This window comes from Lacerta agilis, chromosome 13 (genome assembly GCF_009819535.1).
Source record: "Lacerta agilis isolate rLacAgi1 chromosome 13, rLacAgi1.pri, whole genome shotgun sequence".
Taxonomy (NCBI): Eukaryota; Metazoa; Chordata; class Lepidosauria; order Squamata; family Lacertidae; genus Lacerta; species Lacerta agilis.
In genome coordinates this window covers 48,721,832-48,743,241 of record NC_046324.1, presented here as the reverse complement: position 1 = coordinate 48,743,241, position 21,410 = coordinate 48,721,832, and the positions used below count along the sequence as shown (strand labels likewise).

Here is a 21,410-nt window from a genome sequence, read left to right as displayed (position 1 = left end):
CTTCTAGGTGTCCATATATTTACACACAATCTCCCAGTATTTTAGCTCCAAACTTATCTGTAATTTAATTACGACTCCCCTCTTGCTCACCCTCTACTCGCTGTTGTCTGCACAGGGCAAGCATATCCTGCAGTGTTTAATGAGTGTGTTTCCGTTTTCCCACACTGGGCTCCAGCTTTATATTAGAATCACATTCATTTTGTTTGAGCACCTCTTCATTTTAATACTCTGACATGATTGCAGGGTGTGCACAGCCAGGTTCTTTGACTTCATGGTAGCTCCCGCTGAACCCAGGGACCGGTGCAAGCTCATAATTGCAGTGTTTGTCTGAGAAGCTGAGCAACATGTTTTATGTTGAGCTCTTGAGACTATGATTTCTGTTTTGTTGCATTTCAGTGTGATTAGCTTTCGTGGCTTGATGCCCCCTCCCCACTATATCCACAACCAGCACCATTTCTTTGTAGTGAACCACTTGCTGTTCACTAGCGTTTTGGATGCTGTGCTTGTAAATACCATTTCATGCAGTGAAGGGATGCTGTTCTAAAGACCCTGGAGAGTTTTAATGAGTATCTGCCTGGAATGACATGAATTAGTTTGTATGAAAGGCTTCCGTTCTCGTTGGGCTTGTTTATTATGGTTTAAATGGGTTTCTGTGTCATCCGCTGAGATTATTTTTTAATCTTTTCTGTGTAGCTATAGGGAAGATGATTGGTCTCTGACATGATCTCATGAAAGAGAAGTGTGGTGGTGGGAGAATATGTTTTTATGTTATTTCTAAAAGAAGATAAGAATGCCAGCTTTTCTTCTGAAATTCCAGTTGATGACCTTCCATCCAAGTAACATGATACAGAGATTATTTCTATGATATATGAGTCCCTTCAACAAACTGAGAAGTAGTGTTCCTTAACCAAGAGACCATAATACTCCAGACAAACTTTTATTGCAATATTTCTTTCCCCTCCTTCCCTCACTGAAGACTTCCCCCATTATGGTTCTTCCTTTGAGTCACCTTCTTCTGAGATTTATGCTGAGGTTGTTTTCCCATGAGTGCCTATCATCCTCAGAATAAAATAAAAAGTGCTGCTCTAAGAGGGTGACATAATTATCATTGATGACTTGCATCAGCTTTCCCTAGCATTCTTTCTCCCCTCTTGAAGTTCTGGCTGGACCTCTATGCATTTTAATATTGGCTTTTGAGGAGAAAACACTCAGACCCTAACATTTTTCAAATTTGGTCAAAATTTTGAGAGAAATATGAGCTGAGGAGTGTGATAGGGAAGGTAATCTTGTGATGATGCCTTCCTGTTTACAATTGATATGTAGCCCTAAGCTGAGCAGAGGTGACCTGTTCACTGGGGTTCTTGAGTCACAGCTGAGCCCCTTTATCACTTTGTTATGTTTACTCTTTTTCCTCTCCACTTCTGTTTTTGTTCTGGTTGAATTCTTGAACATTCTTTTTCTTTCTTTTTGCATTTAAGGTTCAGCTGTCCCAGACTTTGGAAGAAGCTGGGAATCAGAAACAAAGAGCGGACCTGGTAAGTGTTAGAGTTTGGTGATTTTTAAATTATTATTCTTTGCAATACATGGTAAAAATGGACTGTGGGGACAAGAATAATCTTTCAGCCACATCCATTCACTTAAAATGAAGGATCTGCTCAGCAGAAGTCTAGGCAGCAGAGCAGTGCTCCAGTCAGCATGTCTGTATGATGGTGGGTCTTATGGAAGCATGACCTTGCTGGTTGGGACTGATGGGACTTGTGCTCTAAAATAGTAGTCTTCTGCATTTTAAGGCCTTAGAAACATGCATTTGAGAACCTATCCCAGTTTTCTTTTCTTTTTTCACCATATGCTGTATCTATATGGTTGGTAGTGCTGCTGTTGTAGCCCATCTTAGATATACCCGTGACCTTGTAGTGGATCATGACCTGCCAGTCAAAGACCACTGGTCTAAAATATCTGGTAGGCGCCAGTTTGGCAAAGGTTGATCTAGAGCAGGGGTCAGCAAGCTTTTTCAGCAGGGGGCCGGTCCACTGTCCCTCAGACCTTGTGGGTACCAGACTATATTTTTTTGGGGGGTGGAAATATGAACGAATTCCTATGCCCCACAAATAACCCAGAGATGCATTTTAAATAAAAGCACACATTCTGCTCATGTAAAAACACCAGGCAGGCCCTGCAAATAACCAAGAGAGGCATTTTAAATAAAAGGATACATTCTACTCATGTAAAAACACGCTGATTCCCAGACCATCCATGGGCTGGATTGAAAAGGCCATTTGGCCAGATCCGGCCCCCGGGCCTTAGGTTGCCTACCCATGATCTAGAGGAAAAAACACAAGCAAAAAGACATAGTTACCGGTAGGTTCCTCTCTCTTATGTCAGAAAGTGGATGCTTCATTGGCCCATGCTTCCACCTGCCATATTTCCAGTTCCCATCTGAATCCCAGAGTTAAACTTTCTCTTTATGCTTTGGGATGCTTGGAAAGCATACACACATCTCCAGAGATGTCAGCTTCTGCAAGTTTCAAGCAAGGCGCAGATGTGACGAGAGAAAATATGCCACCCCACACTTCCACTCTCTGGCTTGTCCAAGGACACCTTCAGTTGCCCTACTTGACAAATCCCTAAACTCTGGTGAGATGGATTATGCTGTGCTGCTCTGTGGAAGAACCTCTGTTTTTGCTTTCTGCATGCCTTGTTAGAATAGAGCTGGAGGGCTGCATTTAATTTTCAGTAAAGGAGTACTTATTTCATGGCGTAAAGATTTGCACATTTCATGGCATATTGTCTGAACCTGCGATACTCTGTGATTAAGCATTGGTGTATTAACGTAGGAAAATTGCCTTGTCATATTCAAAAATAAATGGTGAATGCCCTGATGACTTTGAACAGAAATGCAGCCCTTTGTTTAATGTCAGATACTTTTCAGAGGTAGCTGTTCATTTATCAAAGCTATTAAATGTGGGCAATTGGTGTGATTATGCAGTATTTTCTGCAAACTGATTTCTATAATGGTTTACACCCCCCCCCCACATGTTTCTTGATTCCGTTTGTTTTATTCCCTTCCACACATTCGTTGGCTGGAGGAACTGGGTTCTGGGTGGCTTGGTGTAAGAAAGAAAACTGTAATTTGTTTCTTCAGTATTGTTTGTTATATTAATCTGTTACTTAGACTTCATTGTTTGACTGTTCAAAACCTGCAAATAAGCAAAGTAAAAGGTTTCATGGTCAAAACAGTTCAGTTCAAGCAGACCTAAATAGTGCAAAACAAATAGCATGAGCACCAAAAGTTTATGTGAATCTGCATTTTTATTCATGAAAGTGAAAGGAACTCACAGCACAGTCTGTCACTAAAAGAAATGTATGCAGCTGTTAGTGGTTAAATGCTATACCAGTTGATGGAACTACCTGTTATAAAAGCCACATGCCTGGAGTGTTCACAAAATATTAAAGTCTCGACAGGTTCTCTTCACATTTACATACCGACCCACGTTCAGGGACTTTGGGATTGAATGGGGAGCAATGTGTACCTGGATCTCAGAACCCAGTTCATGCACAGAACCCATCAACTCTTCCAGTTGGTAGGCATTATGTGGCATCTAGATTGGCCAGACCTGGTACAAATATTAGAAGCTTGACCTTCTGTCCAGTGCTCTTGACTGGTAGAGGTTCTTCAGGGTCTGCTGCAGAGAGAGGTTTCTCAGCATCCACTGCCTGATTGTTTAACTACATGGTATGGATTGAGCCTAGGAATTGCCGTATACGAAGGATGTTCTCTGCTACTGATTATGATGCTGAATTATGATGCTGACAGCCACAGTGGTATAAGAGCTATGAACCATGCCATTGACCATATAGATATAAAGGTGTGACCACTGTACTGTGGAAATACAGTGACCTAAAGATAATTGCAGAATCCGGGGAGATATCCTCAAGAAATGATATCCCACATATAAAACATCTGTGAGAAGTGCTGGTCAGTTCCGAACAAATAGTTCACATGAAACTTGGACAACTCCTGCAAGTCCCATTTTCAGACCTTGGACAGCTCTATTAATGCACTTTTGGTTTGGCTGCCAGCATGCTTGTGATTTCAGTAATGAGCTGCCATATGCATGCCAAGGTCTTTCAGCTGCTTGTAACCATCTTGCAGTTCCAATTTGGGCTTTCTGTAAGGACAGCCTGCCAGCTATGTCAGACTGTGCAATGGAGAGTGTTTCCTGGAGGATTAGCTTCTTTCAGATCTGATGCAAAAATGGCTTTCAACTGAGATATTATAACGGCTGTGATAACTCCATTTGACAACTAGTTTGGCTGCTCTAGGCCTACGTAGTATATTTTTCTTTTCTTTCTTTAAAATAGCCAGCATCTATTCTGGGGCCTGTGTGTATGAAAAATATTTGAATAGGAAATAGTTGTACTCATTCACAAAAAAATATTCTTGTAAGCATTCCGAGGGAAGGAGGGAGAGAGGGGTGGGAGGGAGGGAGGGAATGAATTAACTCCCTCAGTTCTGCAATTGGGTTTGAGTTGCCAGTCTCCATTTGGAGAGCTGTTGTTGCTAGTGCAAAGTGTGTGCAATGTCTGTTTCAAATTTTATTCCATCTGGAGCAGTTCCCTGCAAAGTCTAGTATGAGAAAGCTGTGCTATGATGCATGATGGAATAGAAAGTGTGCAAGAGCACATAGGGCATGTGATGAGCTACTTCTAAACCTTGATGGTTCCTTTTCTTATTATTTTCCTGAGACAGATGTGACTTAGCTTCCTCTGTTTCAACAGTGAGAGTTCATTTCATAGATGCTTCCTTCTCTGTGATGCATCAAACTTGTATGAACAGGTACGGGGAAAATATTTTTGCTTGGATGCGGCCATTCCTTTGGATGACCACCTGGGGGCTCCAGTAACTTTTTACATTAAATAATTCTTAACACAATGATGTTGAAGCAGACATCCTCTTCCGACTTTTTTCTGCAGTGTTGTGCTGAAACCCAACTAGTTTTTCCCCCCTTTCAGATTTGCTTTAGGTGGTAGCACTCATTCGTCTGATGTTGGATACGGTATGACTCTTAGTCTCTCCCTTCCCTCTCTCCAATCCCTTTTCAACACCTCCTCTCCATTATTTCTCTGTTATCGAGTCCTTGTTAGTTTGATGCTAAGCTGCTGTGGCTGAAACGGTATGAAAAATGCTGCTCCCTGACCAGTGTTCTGACACATGTTGATATTGCTTTTCCACCAGTCACTCTGTGTGTGGGCTTAACACCGTGGCTGTCAGTAAAATGGCAAAAATACTTGTCAGGTGCTATCACATGGCTCAGTAGATTTTTGGGCTGCTCCATCTAATAAACAGCTCTACAAGCTACATCCCACATCTGCCCTGAAGAAAGTTTAACTCTCATTTCAGAGTCGTGGATCTAGTGTTTATTAGGATCTGAGGTCTGGTTGGCATTGTTTAACATGGTTTGAGTGAGGAGTTGGGAAGCATATGTATGATTCCTGTACTATACATAACTCTGATCCATGTTGGAACGATTGCTTGAGATGGAAAGCATACATACTGTACATTAAAAAGCCTTTAAAAGTGTTTTTGTTTTTTATTTTGTGTATTTATGTTGTGATACAACCTGAGATCCATGGATGAAGGGTGGCATATAAATTAAAGAAATAAGTAGCAAAAAAGATAAATAAATTATGTTATCCTGATATGCAAGCAAATATGATCTGGAAAGAGAGGCTGGTGCCATCGTATAGAACAGGGGTGGGGTACCCGTGGCCTTCCAGGTGTTCTTGGACTGCAAATCCCATCATCCGTGATCACAGGCCGTGGCTGGCTCTGATGTGAGTTGTAATCCAGCAACATCTGGAGGATCACAGATTCCCTAAACATAGTATAAACGCTAATGTATCTAATCCCTCATCATAGCCATTATGCTCCTGATATTGAATAGGCAGCAATTACTTCAAATTACACTCATAATCTAAGAGCATTGCCATTGTTCTTCTCCTGAGTATCCATTGAATTAAAATCTGCCCACAGTGTACAGGTGAAACTCGAAAAATTAGAATATTGTGGAAAAGTTCATTTATTTCAGTAATTTAACTTAAAAGGTGGAACTAACAAATATATGAGATACTCATGACATGCAAAGCGAGATATGTCAAGCCTTTATTTGTTATAATTTTGATGATTATGGTGTACAGTTGACGAAAACCCCAAATTCACAATCTCAGAAAATTAGAATATTGTGAAAATTCACAATCTCAGAAAATTAGAATATTGTGAAAAGGTGCAGTACTCAATCCATAACACCTGCAAAGGGTTCCTGAGCCTTTAAATGGTCTCTCAGTCTGGTTCAGTAGGAATCACAATCATGGGAAAGGCTGCTGACCTGACAGTTATGCAGAAAACCATCTTTGAGACCCTGCATAAGGAGGGAAAGACTCAAAAGGTAATGGCAGAAGAAGTTGGATGTTCCCAAAGTGCTGTATTAAAGCACATTAATGGAAAGTTATGCAGAAGGGGAAAGTTTGGAAGAAAAAGGTGCACAAGCAGCAGGGATGACCGCAGCCTGGAGAGGATTGTCAGGAAAAGACCATTCAAACGTGTTGGGGACTTTCACAAGGAGTGGACTGAGGCTGGAGTTAGTGCATCAAGAGCCACCACACACAGACGGATCCTGGAGATGGGCTTCAAATGTCGTATTCCTCTTGTCAAGCCACTCCTGAACAAGAAACAATGTCGGAAGCGTCTTACCTGGGCTAAAGAAAAAAAGAACTGGTCTGTTGCTCAGTGGTCCCAAGTCCTCTTTTCTGATGAGAGCAACTTTTGCATCTCATTTGGAAACCAAGGACCCAGAGTCTGGAGGAAGAATGGGGAGGCACACAATGCCAGATGCTTGAAGTCCAGTGTGAAGTTTCCACAGTCTATGTTGATTTGGGGAGCCATGTCATCTGCTGGTGTTGGTCCACTGTGCTTCATTAAGTCCAGGGTCAACGCAGCCGTCTACCAGGAGATTTTTGAGCACTTCATGCCTCCTTCTGCAGTCGAGCTTTATGGGGAAGCTGACTTCATTTTCCAGCAGGACTTGGCACCTGCCCACACTGCCAAAAGTACCAAAACCTGGTTCAATGCCCATGGGATTACTGTGCTTGATTGGCCAGCAAACTCGCCTGACCTGAACCCCAAAGAGAATCTATGGGGCATTGCCAAGAGAAAGATGAGAGACATGAGACCGAGCAATGCAGAAGAGCTGAAGGCCGCTATTGAAGCATCCTGGTCTTCCATAACACCTCAGTAGTGCCACAGGCTGATAGCATCCATGCCACGCTGCACTGAGGCAGTAATTGATGCAAAAAGGGCCCAAACCAAGTACTGAGTACATATGCATGCTTCTAATTTTCAAAGGTCCAATATTGTTCTATTTGCAATCCTTGTTTTGTTGATTTCATTTAATATTCTAATTTTCTGAGATTGTGAATTCGGGGTTTTGATCAGCTGTACGCCATAATCATCACTATTATAACAAATAAAGGCTTGACATATCTCGCTTTGCATGTCATGAGTCTCTCGCATATATTAGTTTCATCTTTTAAGGTGAATTACTGAAATAAATGAACTTTTCCACAATATTCTAATTTTTTGAGTTTCACCTGTATTTGTGTATGTTTGTTTTGTAAGGAGCCACAGATTCTGCAGGTATGTTTTCAAAATAATGATGCTGCAATGAAGATCCTGCTTAACCTAATACTTACTTAATTTTGATATTGACCTCAAGAAGCATTTTAAGATTGTCAGCAGTGAAGCGGCAGTAAATATATATAACTCATGTGCAGCTCACTTTTTCTCTAAATAGTTCAGGACAGCGTGCTCTATCTTATCCCCTCAGTAATCCTGTGCAGGAGCTCAGGCTAACAGAGGATAACTCTCCCAAGGTCATCCAGTGTGTTTCATGGCTGAACTAAGGATTGGAACTTGGCCCCAGGCTAATGTTCTTATCAGCTACACTCCCTTGGTTCTGGGAGAGTATTCCAAATGCAGGGTTTCACAGCAGGAAAGAGCCTACCCTGAGTTCTAGCCACCAAAGTTGAGAATGATATTAGTATTAGGCAGGGTGATACATTGCCTTTTTCACCTTGGGAACCTTGGATTACCAGAACTTTTTTATTCACCTACTGAATGCTCTGACACAGCTCTGGCCAGTAGTCATTGACACATCATCTGGCAGTCCGCTGGGCATCACTCCTTGCCTTTCTTACTGTAGCAAGTGCCCTTTTGCAGGGTGCACACTTCACAAGAGCCTCACACTTTGCAGTAATAACAGGCTCCATGTCTGTTATGCCCACCTCAAACAAGTCAGGGAACTGTTGCTCTCTTTTGCGGTGCTGTAGATTGCATTGGTTCCACCTTGTTTCAATGTTATCTCTGGGGCAGTTCAGTAGAGCTTGTTTGGCAGAATCAGAGAAGTATTCACAAACTTCAGGTATGACTTTTCTGGCAAATTTTTGGTTATACTTTCTGCTTTGTACTGTGGGTCCTCGTTCTCTGGAGATGGATCTTGCTCACCTCCAGGGAGTGATCTGTGTCACAGTAGGTACTGTGGTAGCTCCGTCTGACATGAACACAGTTCAGTGCTGATCATCTGGTGACAATCAAGTCCAGTTAGTTGCAATGGCCTGACCTTGGATGTCTTCAGGACACTCGGGTTTTTGCCTTGGTAAAGAAGAATGTGTTTGTGATGCAAAGGTTTGTGATATGAGCACAGCTCAAGCAGCCTTTGTCCATTCTCATTTATGCTGCCAATAGCAAAGGGCCTATGCAGTTGTCCCATGTGTGATGGTTGTTCCCAACTCTGGCATTGAAATCTCTCAACACTGATGAATTATTGCAGCAAGGGCTGCAACTTTGAAAGTACCTTACTTTTGGTTTTTATGTTTAATTATGCTTATGAGTTAACCTGCTAATGCTAATGATTAAGGTTTATGTTCTTCTGTTGCACAGGGAAGCTACCCTGGACTAATGCCTGGCTGGTTTGTACTGCCAGGCAAAGTCACATTGACTGAGCAGCTGCTAGAAGGCTTGGTGGTATCTGCCACCAAATGACATGTCATGTGTGTAGTTCAAAACTACTGTATCAAAGGGTAATAAACCCGCAAAGCTAACTGACACAGTGTATTCCGGCGCATGATTCAATTACTTCTCAGCAGAAAGTCAGTTTACTACTTGAAGAAAAGAGAGAAATTTAAACAGCTCTAGCTAATTGCAGTTGACAAGACAAAGGCAGTTTGACTTTCCAGTATTAATTAGCAAACCCATACTAATTAGCTTGTATAAGCACAATTCATGCTTCTTTCTCTAAATGCAATTAATATTGCAACTGAAGACGTCTCTGGGCTGTGCCGCCGTATCATTAACATACTTCACCCTAATTAAGTATGGACAGCAGAGGCTGCAGAAATGAGTTTGTGATTATAGCCATATAGAAAATCCCTTCATGTTTCATATCTATAGTGAACTTGAGCCTGAAATTTATTTTCTAGTTTACGATAAATTAAGCTTCATTCCGGTGCAGTAAAAGGACTTTTATTTGTCTTGTTTTGTACTGTGTGCTTTTTCTCCCCTTGTGAAACCCCATATACAGTAGAACCTCGGCTTATGTTACCCTCAGGTAACGCAAACTTCGGGTTGCGAAAGCGGCAAACCCAGAAGTGTTTCGCACCGCGCGCATGCGCATAAGTACTCTACCACGCCATGCACATGCGCAGAAGCGGTCCCTCCGATTGCGGAAACCTCGGAATCCGAACAGAGCTCCGGAACGGATCCTGTCCGCAAACAGAGGTACCACTGTACTTGCACAGTTGCATTATTTGTTCCTTTAGTTGTGTATCTGTACTTCCAGAGAGGGGAGATCAAGGAGTTTTTAACTTCACTTCTTTCACACTAGCAATACTTTTGTTCATAAGTGATAATCAAAAACAGTTATCTTGGCTGCTGTTCCTTATTGGAGCTAATGCCAGAGATGGTGTCACACCAATAAAATTTCTTTTGTGTTTAATGTTGCTTCCTTGCTGCAGAAAGTCCACGTGCACCTCTGCTTATAAATGAGACTCGCTGGCTCAGCAGCCCCTCTGCTATAGAGAGTCTATAGCATAGTTGTAAAGCATTGCTTTACAGTGCCAGGTCTCTGGTGCTTCAGTTTTTCAGGTGATCTCAGGTGTGTGGGTTGGGAATAACCTCTGACTGAGGGGGCTGGAGTACTACCACCAATCAGAAGAGGGTTATAGAGAGTTAGATCATTAATCCATTTGAGACAGAAACATATGTTCAGGCAAACATGTTACTGCACTGTGGTAGTTATTACTAGTTCTAGCTACTGTTATGATACTCAGTTATGCACACACCCCTGATGATACCAGTCAGTAATACCAGTGGTTTATACTACCATTGCAATAACTAGTGTAGAAAGGGAAAAATAGGTATATGAGGTCAATATCAGTTCACAGGTCGGTCAGAGTTGTCATTGTCTACACATAGTGACTTTGGGCCAGGGCCTCAAGATTGTGCTCTTCTGTCACTGGGCATAGGAAGTAGTGTGTGCCTCAAGCAGACTTGCCCAGATTCTAGCTTTCATTTTATCCCTTTTTAAAGTGGAAGGACCTTGGGAACTTGACAAGCTGCCCTAGAGCTTTGCAAATATATATCCCTGAGGACATAGTTATTCCTCCCTGTAGTGGCTGAAGAACAGAATCTGATCACCCAAGAGCTGCTACCTTCCACCTAGACTTTTAGGTTGTCCATCAGTTCCTGAACTGGCCCAAATTTTAAAGAAATTTAGTGTCAGCTAGTGTTTCTGTTTTGATCTGGTGAAGAGTTGATTAGAGTGTGATTATCAGATGCTTCTGTTCTCGTCCTTAATGGGATCTAGTTGAAGAGTCAAGCCCTTAGAGAGAATATTTTGGACCAAGGGAAGACAATTTACATGATCCCAGGATCTTGGATACCTAAGAGCAGTGGCGAAGCTGCATGCTCCACTACCGGGGCGGAGAGCAGGCGGGGGCGTGGCTGGCACCCCGGGGGGCGTGACGCTCATCCTGGGGGCATGACGCACCGCCCGCAGGGGCATGACACACATTCTGGGGGCATGATGCACTGCCTGTGGGGGCTTGGCGCCCGGCGCATGGGGTGTGTGTGGCACATGTCGGGGGGGGCGCCGTGATGGCACCCTACCAGAATAGTGGTGCCGGGGGCGGTCCGCTCTCTCCACACTCCTGTTCCTCTGCCAGTGCCTAGGAGCAATTTAAAGCAAATTGCATATAGTTGACTGAAAGAAAAAGTGGAAGGTAGTACAAGATTGTGGAGGGCTTCAAGAAACAGATTCAGGCTTTAGTAAGTGGATCCTCTCACTTCACATCTGCTGCCAGAATGTAGATTTCTATTTCCTGAATTTCAGGGATAACTTGGCAGTGAATCATCAGAACTGTGTTGCCTGCTGACTCTGATATTAAGTTTGGAAGATAACAAGACTGTATCAAAGGTTTTTATTGTGCCAGGTTTAGTGCAACATCCTGAAGTAGCAGTTAAGATCTACAAAAGTTTATCAGAAGCGATGGGAGAGATAATTTAAGCAAGTTTGTGCTCTGAAAATCAATACAAGAATGCAGGATTGTAAATTACAGTGTGGGTGGAGGAAGAAGAGAAGAACAATATAGCAAACAAGAGAAGTTATATTCAGTAACATTACTACTGTATAAGCAACGTATTATTCTGTCAAACACAGGGAAAAATAAATATTTTAAACCTGAAATTTGTGAATCACTAATGTCTAAAAATGGAGAAAAACATGAAGTGCTCCCCTCAAATAAAAATCAATACTTCACATTCCCACAACAGCTTATGATATTTTAAATGGTTTCGTTCCTCTTCCTTCAAGCTTCTTAAAGGAAAATCCCAGTTCCACAGAGTCAAAATACACATCCATACAAAATATTTTTACTTTGGAATAATCAACCTTAATAAGAACTACTGCTCCATTCATAAGTATGCTTTGGAGGGATGGAAAGTTCTCTCTCTGTTCAAGTTCAAGTACTTTATTACGGTCATAGACCAGCTTGAGCAAAACATCTAAATAAATAGCATAACAATATGAATCTAAGTGAATAATTATTAAATAAATGGGAGCAAGAACCAAATGTAGATTTAAACATATACATAATTAAGCATAGATAATCGGTGAGTAAAAACTTGTAAGAAAAATTAAAAGATTGGTTAACACAGCTGTATGGGGTGGGCTTCAGAAGTGCGGATCTAACAATATGGACCTTCCGTTTAGGATTGAATTGTAGCATCTGTTTAATCACCATATTGTCCATGTGCTTAAACCATGTTAAGAGTTTAATGATTTTGAGCATCCACACTAACTAACGAGCCTGTTATCACTTGGCCTCCTTCCTGCTCTCTAAGTTAAATATATATAGCAATTCCATGTTTTAAAACAATCAAGCAGTAAAGCAGTCATCGTTTCAAAACATAAGCATACAAACCTCCCTCTAGAGAGGTCCAAGCACTGCGCATCAATTGAACTGATGTGGAATGGGACATCTCCTTTGGGTCTGTTGCTCACAGCTGACCTCAATGTATCAATTTGCAAAATGCTAATTTCATAAAACAAACATTGCCTAATCCAGTTTAATATTTCAAGATGAGAGCAATTTTTTTTGCCTGCATTTGTTAGATTGTGTATATAAATCTAGCAATTGTTTCTTTTTCTGCTGCCTTTTGTGTATGCAATAACCTCCTGTGAGCAAGCATTGCACCACTTTTTTGTTTCCTGCTCAAGCCATTTGAAATGAATGGTCCCTGGAAGAATTCCCTCTGGTGGCTGCGGTGCATCTGCCTCATGTTCCCTCTTCAGAAATTGATGTTCCATTTAGAAGACCCTGGCAAAATTGGAACCATCTGTTGTAGATTCCTGGAGGTGGAACAAATATAGATGCAGAAACACCAGGACCTTGATGAGGTGAATGTTAATGAAACAAAAGTGACACCAGGTTAATAATAAATGATACTGTATTTCCATATTTTGGCAACACCAAATTATGCATAGAATGGTCCTCTGTGTTTAAGTGCACTTGCTGCAAAAAAGAAGTTAGATAAAATTACTATGAATTGCAGTGATTCAGAGGTTTAATCTGAAAACTGGATTTGTGTTTGTTAGTGACTCTGGTAACTTCTCTTTCTTGCATCATGGATGTTGGCAAATTGAGTTTTTAAAAGGCCAAATAATATTAGAACTGGATCTGTCAGAGATGTACAGGGGAAATTGTGTTTAAATGTTCAGGTGCATGACAAAGTATTTTTATATTACAGATTATATTATTAATGTGCATTCTGTGTTATTGTACATTGTGTATGGGTCCAGGCAGCTGAAACTCCTCATTTACGTAGAGAGATGATTGGTAGGGGCTTCGGCTAATACTTTGCTTTTGGACTTGTTCTTAGACAGCCTTCAGTTTTCAAGATGGTGGGTCTATTTAACAGGGTGTGAAGGGGATAGTGGGAGTATGATTGGAAAATGTTTCATTTCAATTAAAGGGCCAGTATGGTTCAGTTGGACTTAGACCCAGGAGGCCTGTTGTGAACTCATTATGATGTCTCTCTTCCTGGGCTGAAAATGTGTAATACTTTTAACTTGCCTTATGTAGACGTAGAAAGTTGCCTTAGGCCAGGTAACATATTGTTTGTCTATCATTCTTAGTATTGTCTACCATGGTAGCAGCTCTCCAGGGTCTTAAGCAGAGAAGGCTTCTTTTCTGTCTCCTGATAGGTGCTCTATCTAACTCAAGGATGGGGAGCCTGTGGCCTTCCCAGTGTTATTGGACTCCAACTCCCATCAGCCCCAGCTAGAATGGCCCATGGTTAGGAATGATAGGAGATGTAGTCCAGCAACACCTGGAGGACCACAGGTTTCCTAGTCTTGCTCTAAACTGTAGCTGTCATGCATTGAAGCTTAGACATTTTTCATGCTTGCTTGCAGGAGGCTTTACATTAGTATTTGCTATGATTACATGGGAGCACAAAATTTGTAGCATGGTATTGGGCACAGGATTCAGTTTCCTAAGAATCATTGTTTTCTTGTATTTTTTAATATGGCTCTTCTTGCTACAAAGTTAGGCTTGGAAGATGTGTGTGACACCCCCTCCTGAGATCTCACTAAGCAGAGCAGTGGCCGGATAAGATTCCCTGTGGTTGGCGCTTCTTTCTTGCTCATAGCTCTCCATGACTAGCAAATCCAGAATGGATAATAAAACCATGCGAAATGGGCATAATTTTGTTCATGATGCTTTCTTTGCATTACTTGCAGAATGTACGTTTCTTTGGTGCAGCATTCAATTCATTTTGGTTCAGATAAGAACAAAACAAAACTGTTGGCACAGTGTGCATTGGGAGCAACTGATAATACAAAATGGAATTAAAGGTTACTCAGCCCTTCCCTACCCCTGCACTGATGAAGAGAGGTAGCTTTCCCCCTCCACTGCCGGATCCATTGCATGGCTAGTGGGGAAGTAGTCCTTCTAAGTATGCAGAGGCTCACGGCCCCAGCCCTTCCCATCTGTGACTTGGTTGCTTTCACTTTAATATCTTTGCAGCTGGTGGGCAGAGGTGGTCCCATTGGGACAGGTATTTTTTTCCAGGAGTTGCCGTGTTGCCTCTCTGAGGCAAAGAGATCTTGTGGAGGCACTTTACTTGTGACCTTTTGATAAATTATTAATGGCCTCCCCCTCCCTATTTGGAATCACTTAATTGAGGTTGACAACTCTTTGTTGTATTACAGGCTCTGGCTTGTCAGGAGATTTTTTTTTTTTACTCATCTATGAATATTTCATTAACCTCTAAAGACAGGCTGCTTCATTCTGAGCTCTTGCCAGGCCCTGTCCTGTTGGAGTTGCTCTCAGCTGTGGCATCTTTGCAGAGGATCTTGCACCCTCTTCTCTTCCACTTGGTGTTCAGTCCAATTCCTCAGCTGACAGCAGTGGGTCTGCGAGAGTCCCAAAAATGATTTGTACATTTTAGCACTGTTTCTAAGCATAGTTTATTTTCATGTTCCTCCTTGTGGCTTTTTTAATTTCCACCACATAGTATTGTCAAGTTGGAAGGGTGCAATGCAGGAATCTCAATTAGATTATGCATGGGAAGATGACCATCCAACTTCTGCTTAATGGGAGTTTGTTCCACTGTTGAATAGCTCTTACTGTCAGAAAGTCCTTCCTGATGTTCCCCAGTTGTATCTGCTCCCTCCCAGGGAGAATGTTGTGTCAAGGGGCAAACTTTTGTTGTAAAAGGCAGGATATAAATGACCCAAACATATAAAACCAATAAAAAATCCACTCCAGTCCTAATCATTAACTAGAAAAAGTTGCATTTTTAAAAAAGAAACATAGGCAGCTTACTTATACCAAGTCCACCATGGTTCCTTCTAAGTTAGTACTGACTACAGCAGGAAAGGTGAACCTGTGATCTTCCAGATGTTGTTGGATTTCCAGCTCCTGTCAGGGGGTGATTGGAGTTGGAGTCCCAAAACATCTGGAGGGCCACAGGCTCCCCTTTTCTGGTCTACATTGTTTAACTCTTCAGGTTTTCAAGCCCTACTTGGAGATGCCAGGGATTGAACCGGGTGTCTTGTCTTGCACAGTTCTTACTCCCTGCCAAAAAGAGCTTTGCTCTGGTTGCCCTGGGACTGCACAAGCAAGACGGATGACACTTGTTCCTTTGTCCAGTTGTTGAGGCCAATGTGCTCCTGGGCTGCATGTGTTTCTGTTGCTATAACCCTTGGGTAGTGAATTGCTGGCTCACCATGCATTTCTTTCCTTTGCCTGCCAGCCACCTACTAAATTTGCCAGTTATATCAGTGGCAGAGACCATGTTGCTGCTAAAGGGTGTCTGTGTTAAGGTTGTGGGTCTTGGTTCCCTGCCTTTGTGTGTGCATTCTAGTGGCCATGCTAGTTTTGACCCTGCCTTCCCTGGCATGCAACCTTGGGAGACCTGGTAAAGAGGCAGTTGGACCCTTTGACCCCAAATTGCTCATCACCCCTGTTGTCATCTATTATGAGCTGCCTTTTAAAATAATTTGATCAGAAGGCAGGGTATGAACCTTCAAAATATGAAGAGGTGTGCATATAAAGTGTGCTTCTTTTGAGCATGGAATTACTATTATTTTAGAATGTATTCTCTGCAAAAATCAGCTTGTATTAAAAGCAAAATAAGATAATTATAGCCTTTATGGCTAGAGAGTGATTGAAATATATGTGAGTGGTTTGGTGAAATCTGGGAAGCCAAAGGAGTGTTTTAATTAAGATTTCCAGAACTCAGTGGATTGTTGTTGTTGATAATAATAATAACTTTTTAGGGCCCCACATATTTCCTTGTCCTGTGTTGATGACAAACAATAGTTGAATAAACCATGCACATTTGTATGATTATATACAATTCGTACAATTTAGGTTTTCTTGGCATAGGTTAGTATTGGCATGGATGGTGGGTGGGGTTTTTTTGTTGGTTTTTTTAAAAATAAGAAATGGTTCCCAACAAATATTTGCAAGCCCAACTTTCTTTGCTACCCTGGAAATGGTAAGAGGAGTCATTGCTGTTCATGCCTTACTGGTAGTGACATCATCTTCACACACAAGTGCTACGGGGAATCGGGGTATTGTTGCAGTGCATTCCGCCCCTTGCAGTGTGGCTGTGTGCCCTTGGCGCTTTGCTGCATTAAGATTATGGAGAATGGAGGGCATGGGCCAGCCTTCCTCAACCTGGGTGCTTTCCAGATGCTTTGGAATACAACTCCCTTCAGCCAGAGGAAGGACAGCACTGGCTATGTGACTCTTTCTCTTGCCATTTCTGTGTTTGAGCATAGAGTTCTTCTTCCCAAGACTGCCTGGTTTATGTGCACTTAAATATTTATGGCTTTAAATACCTTCTTGAATTGTGTTGAGACTTGTAGTTAAACATGACCTTTCACTTCCAAGTATCATGCCATCTCTACACAATTCACTTCTTATTTATCTTTGAGCTAAAAAAAAAACCCAAAACCCTGCTCTTTCTCAAGGAAGCTTTTGGAAATCTTTCCTCAGCCCTTTTCTGCTGTTTGTTGAAATTTTTAAAACGTTTGCAATAGACTCTCTGCTTGCTTGCTTGTGTGTGTGTGTGTGTGTGCGTGCGTGTGCGTGTGTGTGTGTGTGTGTGTGTGAACTTCGAGGCATTTATGGGTGGCATTGTTCTTCATAATTTAGCACAAATGTGTTAGGCTCTGCACTTTATTTACATTTTACAAGGGTGGCAGGAATTACACCAGTAGTTCCACCAGTAGAACAACATCTTTAGTTTGAGCTAATTTGTTTGATTTTAAGTTTGTTAAAGACTTAGTATCTAGCCTAAGACCTTAGCAAAGGGTGGAAAAGAAATCCACATTAATAGAAATGGTTGAATTATTTCCTGTGTGTGTGTGTGTTTGTATCATTAGCAAGATGTTTCTTACATTTACGCCTCACTTTTAAGCTAAGATAGTCTCCTAAAGAAGCTTACAATCCTACAACAAGAGACAATATTCTAGGGGTAATGTAGATTTGTTTATGGCAGACTCACCTCATCTCTGGCAGTTAGGGTCATAATCCAGGTTCCAGGTTTCTGCCTCCAAAGGGGTGGGGGCATATGGGAGGGGCTAGCAAGCCAATAGAAACATCCCTTCCACTCATCTGCAGAATCAAGGCTGCATTCAAACAATCTATTTTGTGTCTGTTACACATTTGGGGATTCACATGCTCACCCTATCTATTATGTGATAATTGCAACAGTCATAGAAATTTCAACCTGACTGGGATAAGACTTGGGTCAAAACATATATTGCAGCATAAGCCCCCCACCATGTTTGTTCTGCTTGCCAAGGGATAACAACATTTGAAAGTGCAAAAGAACAGGAACCCTGCCTGGCAAGATATTTAGAGCCTTCACTCACACTAGAAGTACTTAGTGATGGTTAAAGCAATACAACAGTAGCATAAGAACAAACTGAATCGGGCTGATTTAGAATCTGGGTTAATGGCATGGAGCAACACACCAGTTTCCATGCTAGCATGAAGAGAGGGTTAAATGCTTCCTCTAGCAGGTTGCTGCTTATAGTGTATGTATAGTGTAGACACAGATATTTGGATATACATACCATACATGCTGACTTCAGCTCCTCTCAAATATAGCATGGATTGTGTCTCCCCCACCCCGTTGCTTTTAAAAGAGGGCAATTTTTCAAGTTTATACCAAATGTCACTCTATTTCATTTTCAAATATATTCTCCGGGAAAGAAGACTCGCTCTACCCATTTTCAATCTCTAAAGTTAATACATGAATTTATATTCTTTTCTCCCACTCGCTCTCTTAAATTAAGAGGCGTAATTACCAGGAGCGCTTGCTACAAACGAATAAAGTGCCATGGGAGGAGGAGCTGTCACCACTGGCTGCCTGGGGCAGCTGCCCCCCTTCCGACCAGGCTCCTTCCCGCTCCCCTGAGGATTCTGCTTATATGGCAGTTTCTCTCTCACATCCAGAGGCAGGAAGCAACCCTTCCCCATATCAGGGCCATCATAAAAATTCTTCAAGTTTATAAACCACTGTTTTCTGTGAGCATCTTTTCTTCCCACATAAACTTACCTATTTGCTAAGATAGCTGGCCGGCTATTTAGCAGGGATGCTGTAGCAGTGGGTTTCCTTCATAGGCACACTGTTTAGACTAGGTGACTTTTGAGGCGCTGTCCAGCTGTATGATTCTATCTTGTTACCACAGGCACAGCAACGATCTAGGCAACCTCAAACATGCACCACCACCCACCAAAAGGAACAGACTTTTCCAGTAATAAGATTCAGCAATTGCATAGCACAATCTTTGACAAGGTACTGTGCAGTCATTTAGTGATCCATTTAATCTAAGATTTTTCACCCTTGGCACAAATACTTCCAGATGCTGTGTAATACTCTAGGCAGTCAGATAGTTATTTATTCCCTTGACATCTTATGGGAGGCATTCTACAGGGCAGGGGCCACTACTGAGAAGGCCCTCTGCCTGGTTCCCTGTAACATTAATTTTAACAGTGATGGAACGGCCAGAATGCCCTCGCAGCTGGACCTCAGTGTCTGTACTGAATGATGGGGGTGGAGACACTCCATCAGGCATACTGCAATGCCTCATGTTAGTTAAAAAAAATGAACAATCTACATGCTCAGGAGTTTGGGGAAATTGTAATAATAAATTGTATAATGCATATCAACCAGTGCTTGCCACACATTATTTCTCAGTAATCCTGGCTCACAAATCAGCTTCTCAGCTACTACACAACACTCTGTTGCTCTGTTGGCATCCGCCTGCCTCAAGAGACAATGGAGTGCGCCTCTGGGGATGAAGCTGAACCGCTGTGCTAGCAGCACCGAAGTGACTTCCCCAGGGCGCGAGACTGGGCAATGTGTGTGGAGCTTCTGGGCTGCCCAGACGACAAGACCCCTTTCTCGGCCTCACTGATATGGTCCAAAGAGCAATACATTTGGCACCAGCTGAGCTGCAGGAGTTGCCAGAAGGAGGCATACAAGGTGCCATCCAACCACCTTAGGGACTCCACTCCAGATTTGTATAGGGTTTACTCCTTAGCCTTTTCTTCTCTCAAAGATATCCCTCAAGGCAGCAGCGGTTTAGGCTCAGTTTTCCTTCTCCGGGATGCACTACCTTCCCAGAGCCCCATCTACCCATAACTTCCCTCTACAGCATGTGCAGAAACTGCTTCCTGACCATTGAACCAACTGTTGGTCTCATCTGCTCAATCTGCCAGAACCTGTCTTGGTGCCTAATTCACTGAGGTTGAGAACCTCACCTGGTTGAGCCAGCCAGTCAAAGCCATTTCCCAGGGTGTGGCTGCTGTCATGTGCTAACAGCTTCTAGGAGCCGCAAGTGAGAGCTGAGTGCAGTGTGGGGACCAAAGGCGGACAAACTACCCCAGAAGAGCATGACATGTCCCTCATGCCATGGGGGTACTACCACTGCCCTAACCCCCCCATACACATTACACTACACTACACTACACTACACTAGTTGTCCCTTAATATAGGACTGCTCTCAACAGTATTGAATACTGTGGTAAATCTAATATTTCTGCAGTGGCATTGTTTTTAAAAAGACCATATGTTGCCTTCTATCTAGTTGTACTATTAGTCCATCTAGCCCAGTGTTTTCTGCTCTTAAGGGCCAGTCTAGGCAAAATGTCATTCATGTAATTTGCTATTGTGTGAATTTAAAAGTAAATAAGTGTAGGGGCCCTGATCCCTATTGTGACCAGGGTGGGTGGTAGGGGGATTTTAACCTTTGCCTCCACTGCAGATTGGGGGACTCACGCCTTCTCTTTGCATTTGCAAAAACTTCCATTGGTGCAAATGACAACTTCTTTCCTGTGCAGCCATGTGGGAAGGGGTAGTCTGGATCAGGACCAGAGTGGTGAACGGTAAAATCCTACCAACAAACACACATACCACCAGCACAGGATCCTGATTGAGATCAGAGCCTTTACACTTGCTATCTACACTTCAAAAGCCAAACATATACCATATATTTTCCATGTATAATACTAGGTCCCCCCCCCCCAAATGTCAAAAATCAGTGGGCGTCTTATACATGGATAATACTGAGGGTGGACTGGTGATTGGTTGTTGCCCAAAAAATAGGGGGCGTCTTATACATGGGCGCGTCTTATAGATGGAAAAATACGGTGATTGCTAATTGCACCAGTGGCATCTCATCTAGTCTTCCCCATCTACCAGTTGTGGGAATGTTTAGGAGTGTGGATGAGTATATATTATTTATATATCTCAATCCCAGCTTGTGTGAGCAAGCTCCAAATTTAGCAGAGTTTACATTCCCTTTTAAAACACAGCAGGAAAACGTTTGCATAGGCTTGCTTAAGCCAGCTATATTCCTGGTATATTCCCCTTGTTCCCTCTTAAAAGTAAGGATACAAAACAGCACTGATTATTAGATATAAAAGTGTTTACTCACGTACATCCAAGAGTCACAGTACAGGCTACAAGGAGGCAGACAAACTTAGATAAATGTATTTACATGCAGTGAAGCTGCTTCCATAAGGGAACAGCCTTCACCCCTGCTTCTCTCAGCTGCAGGCTGAGAGATAGCATGCTGCTTCTTCAAAGGATGAGGCAAAAATGGAGAGTCTTCTTTGGGATCTTCCTCCCAGGTAAGACCACACCTACTTCTGGTTCCTGTAACTCAGTCCAGGTAAACAGGAAGTTAAGCCTGGAGGACTGAGTTACCTTCATGTCCTCTCTAGGAGTGTTGTGTTTGGCTGCTCTGTGTTTACATCCCACACCAGTTGCT

At 42.3% G+C, this 21,410-nt stretch overlaps 1 protein-coding gene across 1 annotated transcript in view; it reads left to right on the top strand.

The window, feature by feature from the left end:
* The window catches only part of MAD1L1 (mitotic arrest deficient 1 like 1), a 454,057-nt gene that overhangs the window by 198,594 nt on the left and 234,053 nt on the right, over positions 1–21,410 (top strand). Inside the window, exon 13 of the mRNA XM_033166736.1 lies at positions 1,479–1,535. Coding sequence (XP_033022627.1) covers positions 1,479–1,535 — 57 coding nt within the window. The remainder of the gene's footprint in view (positions 1–1,478; positions 1,536–21,410) is intronic.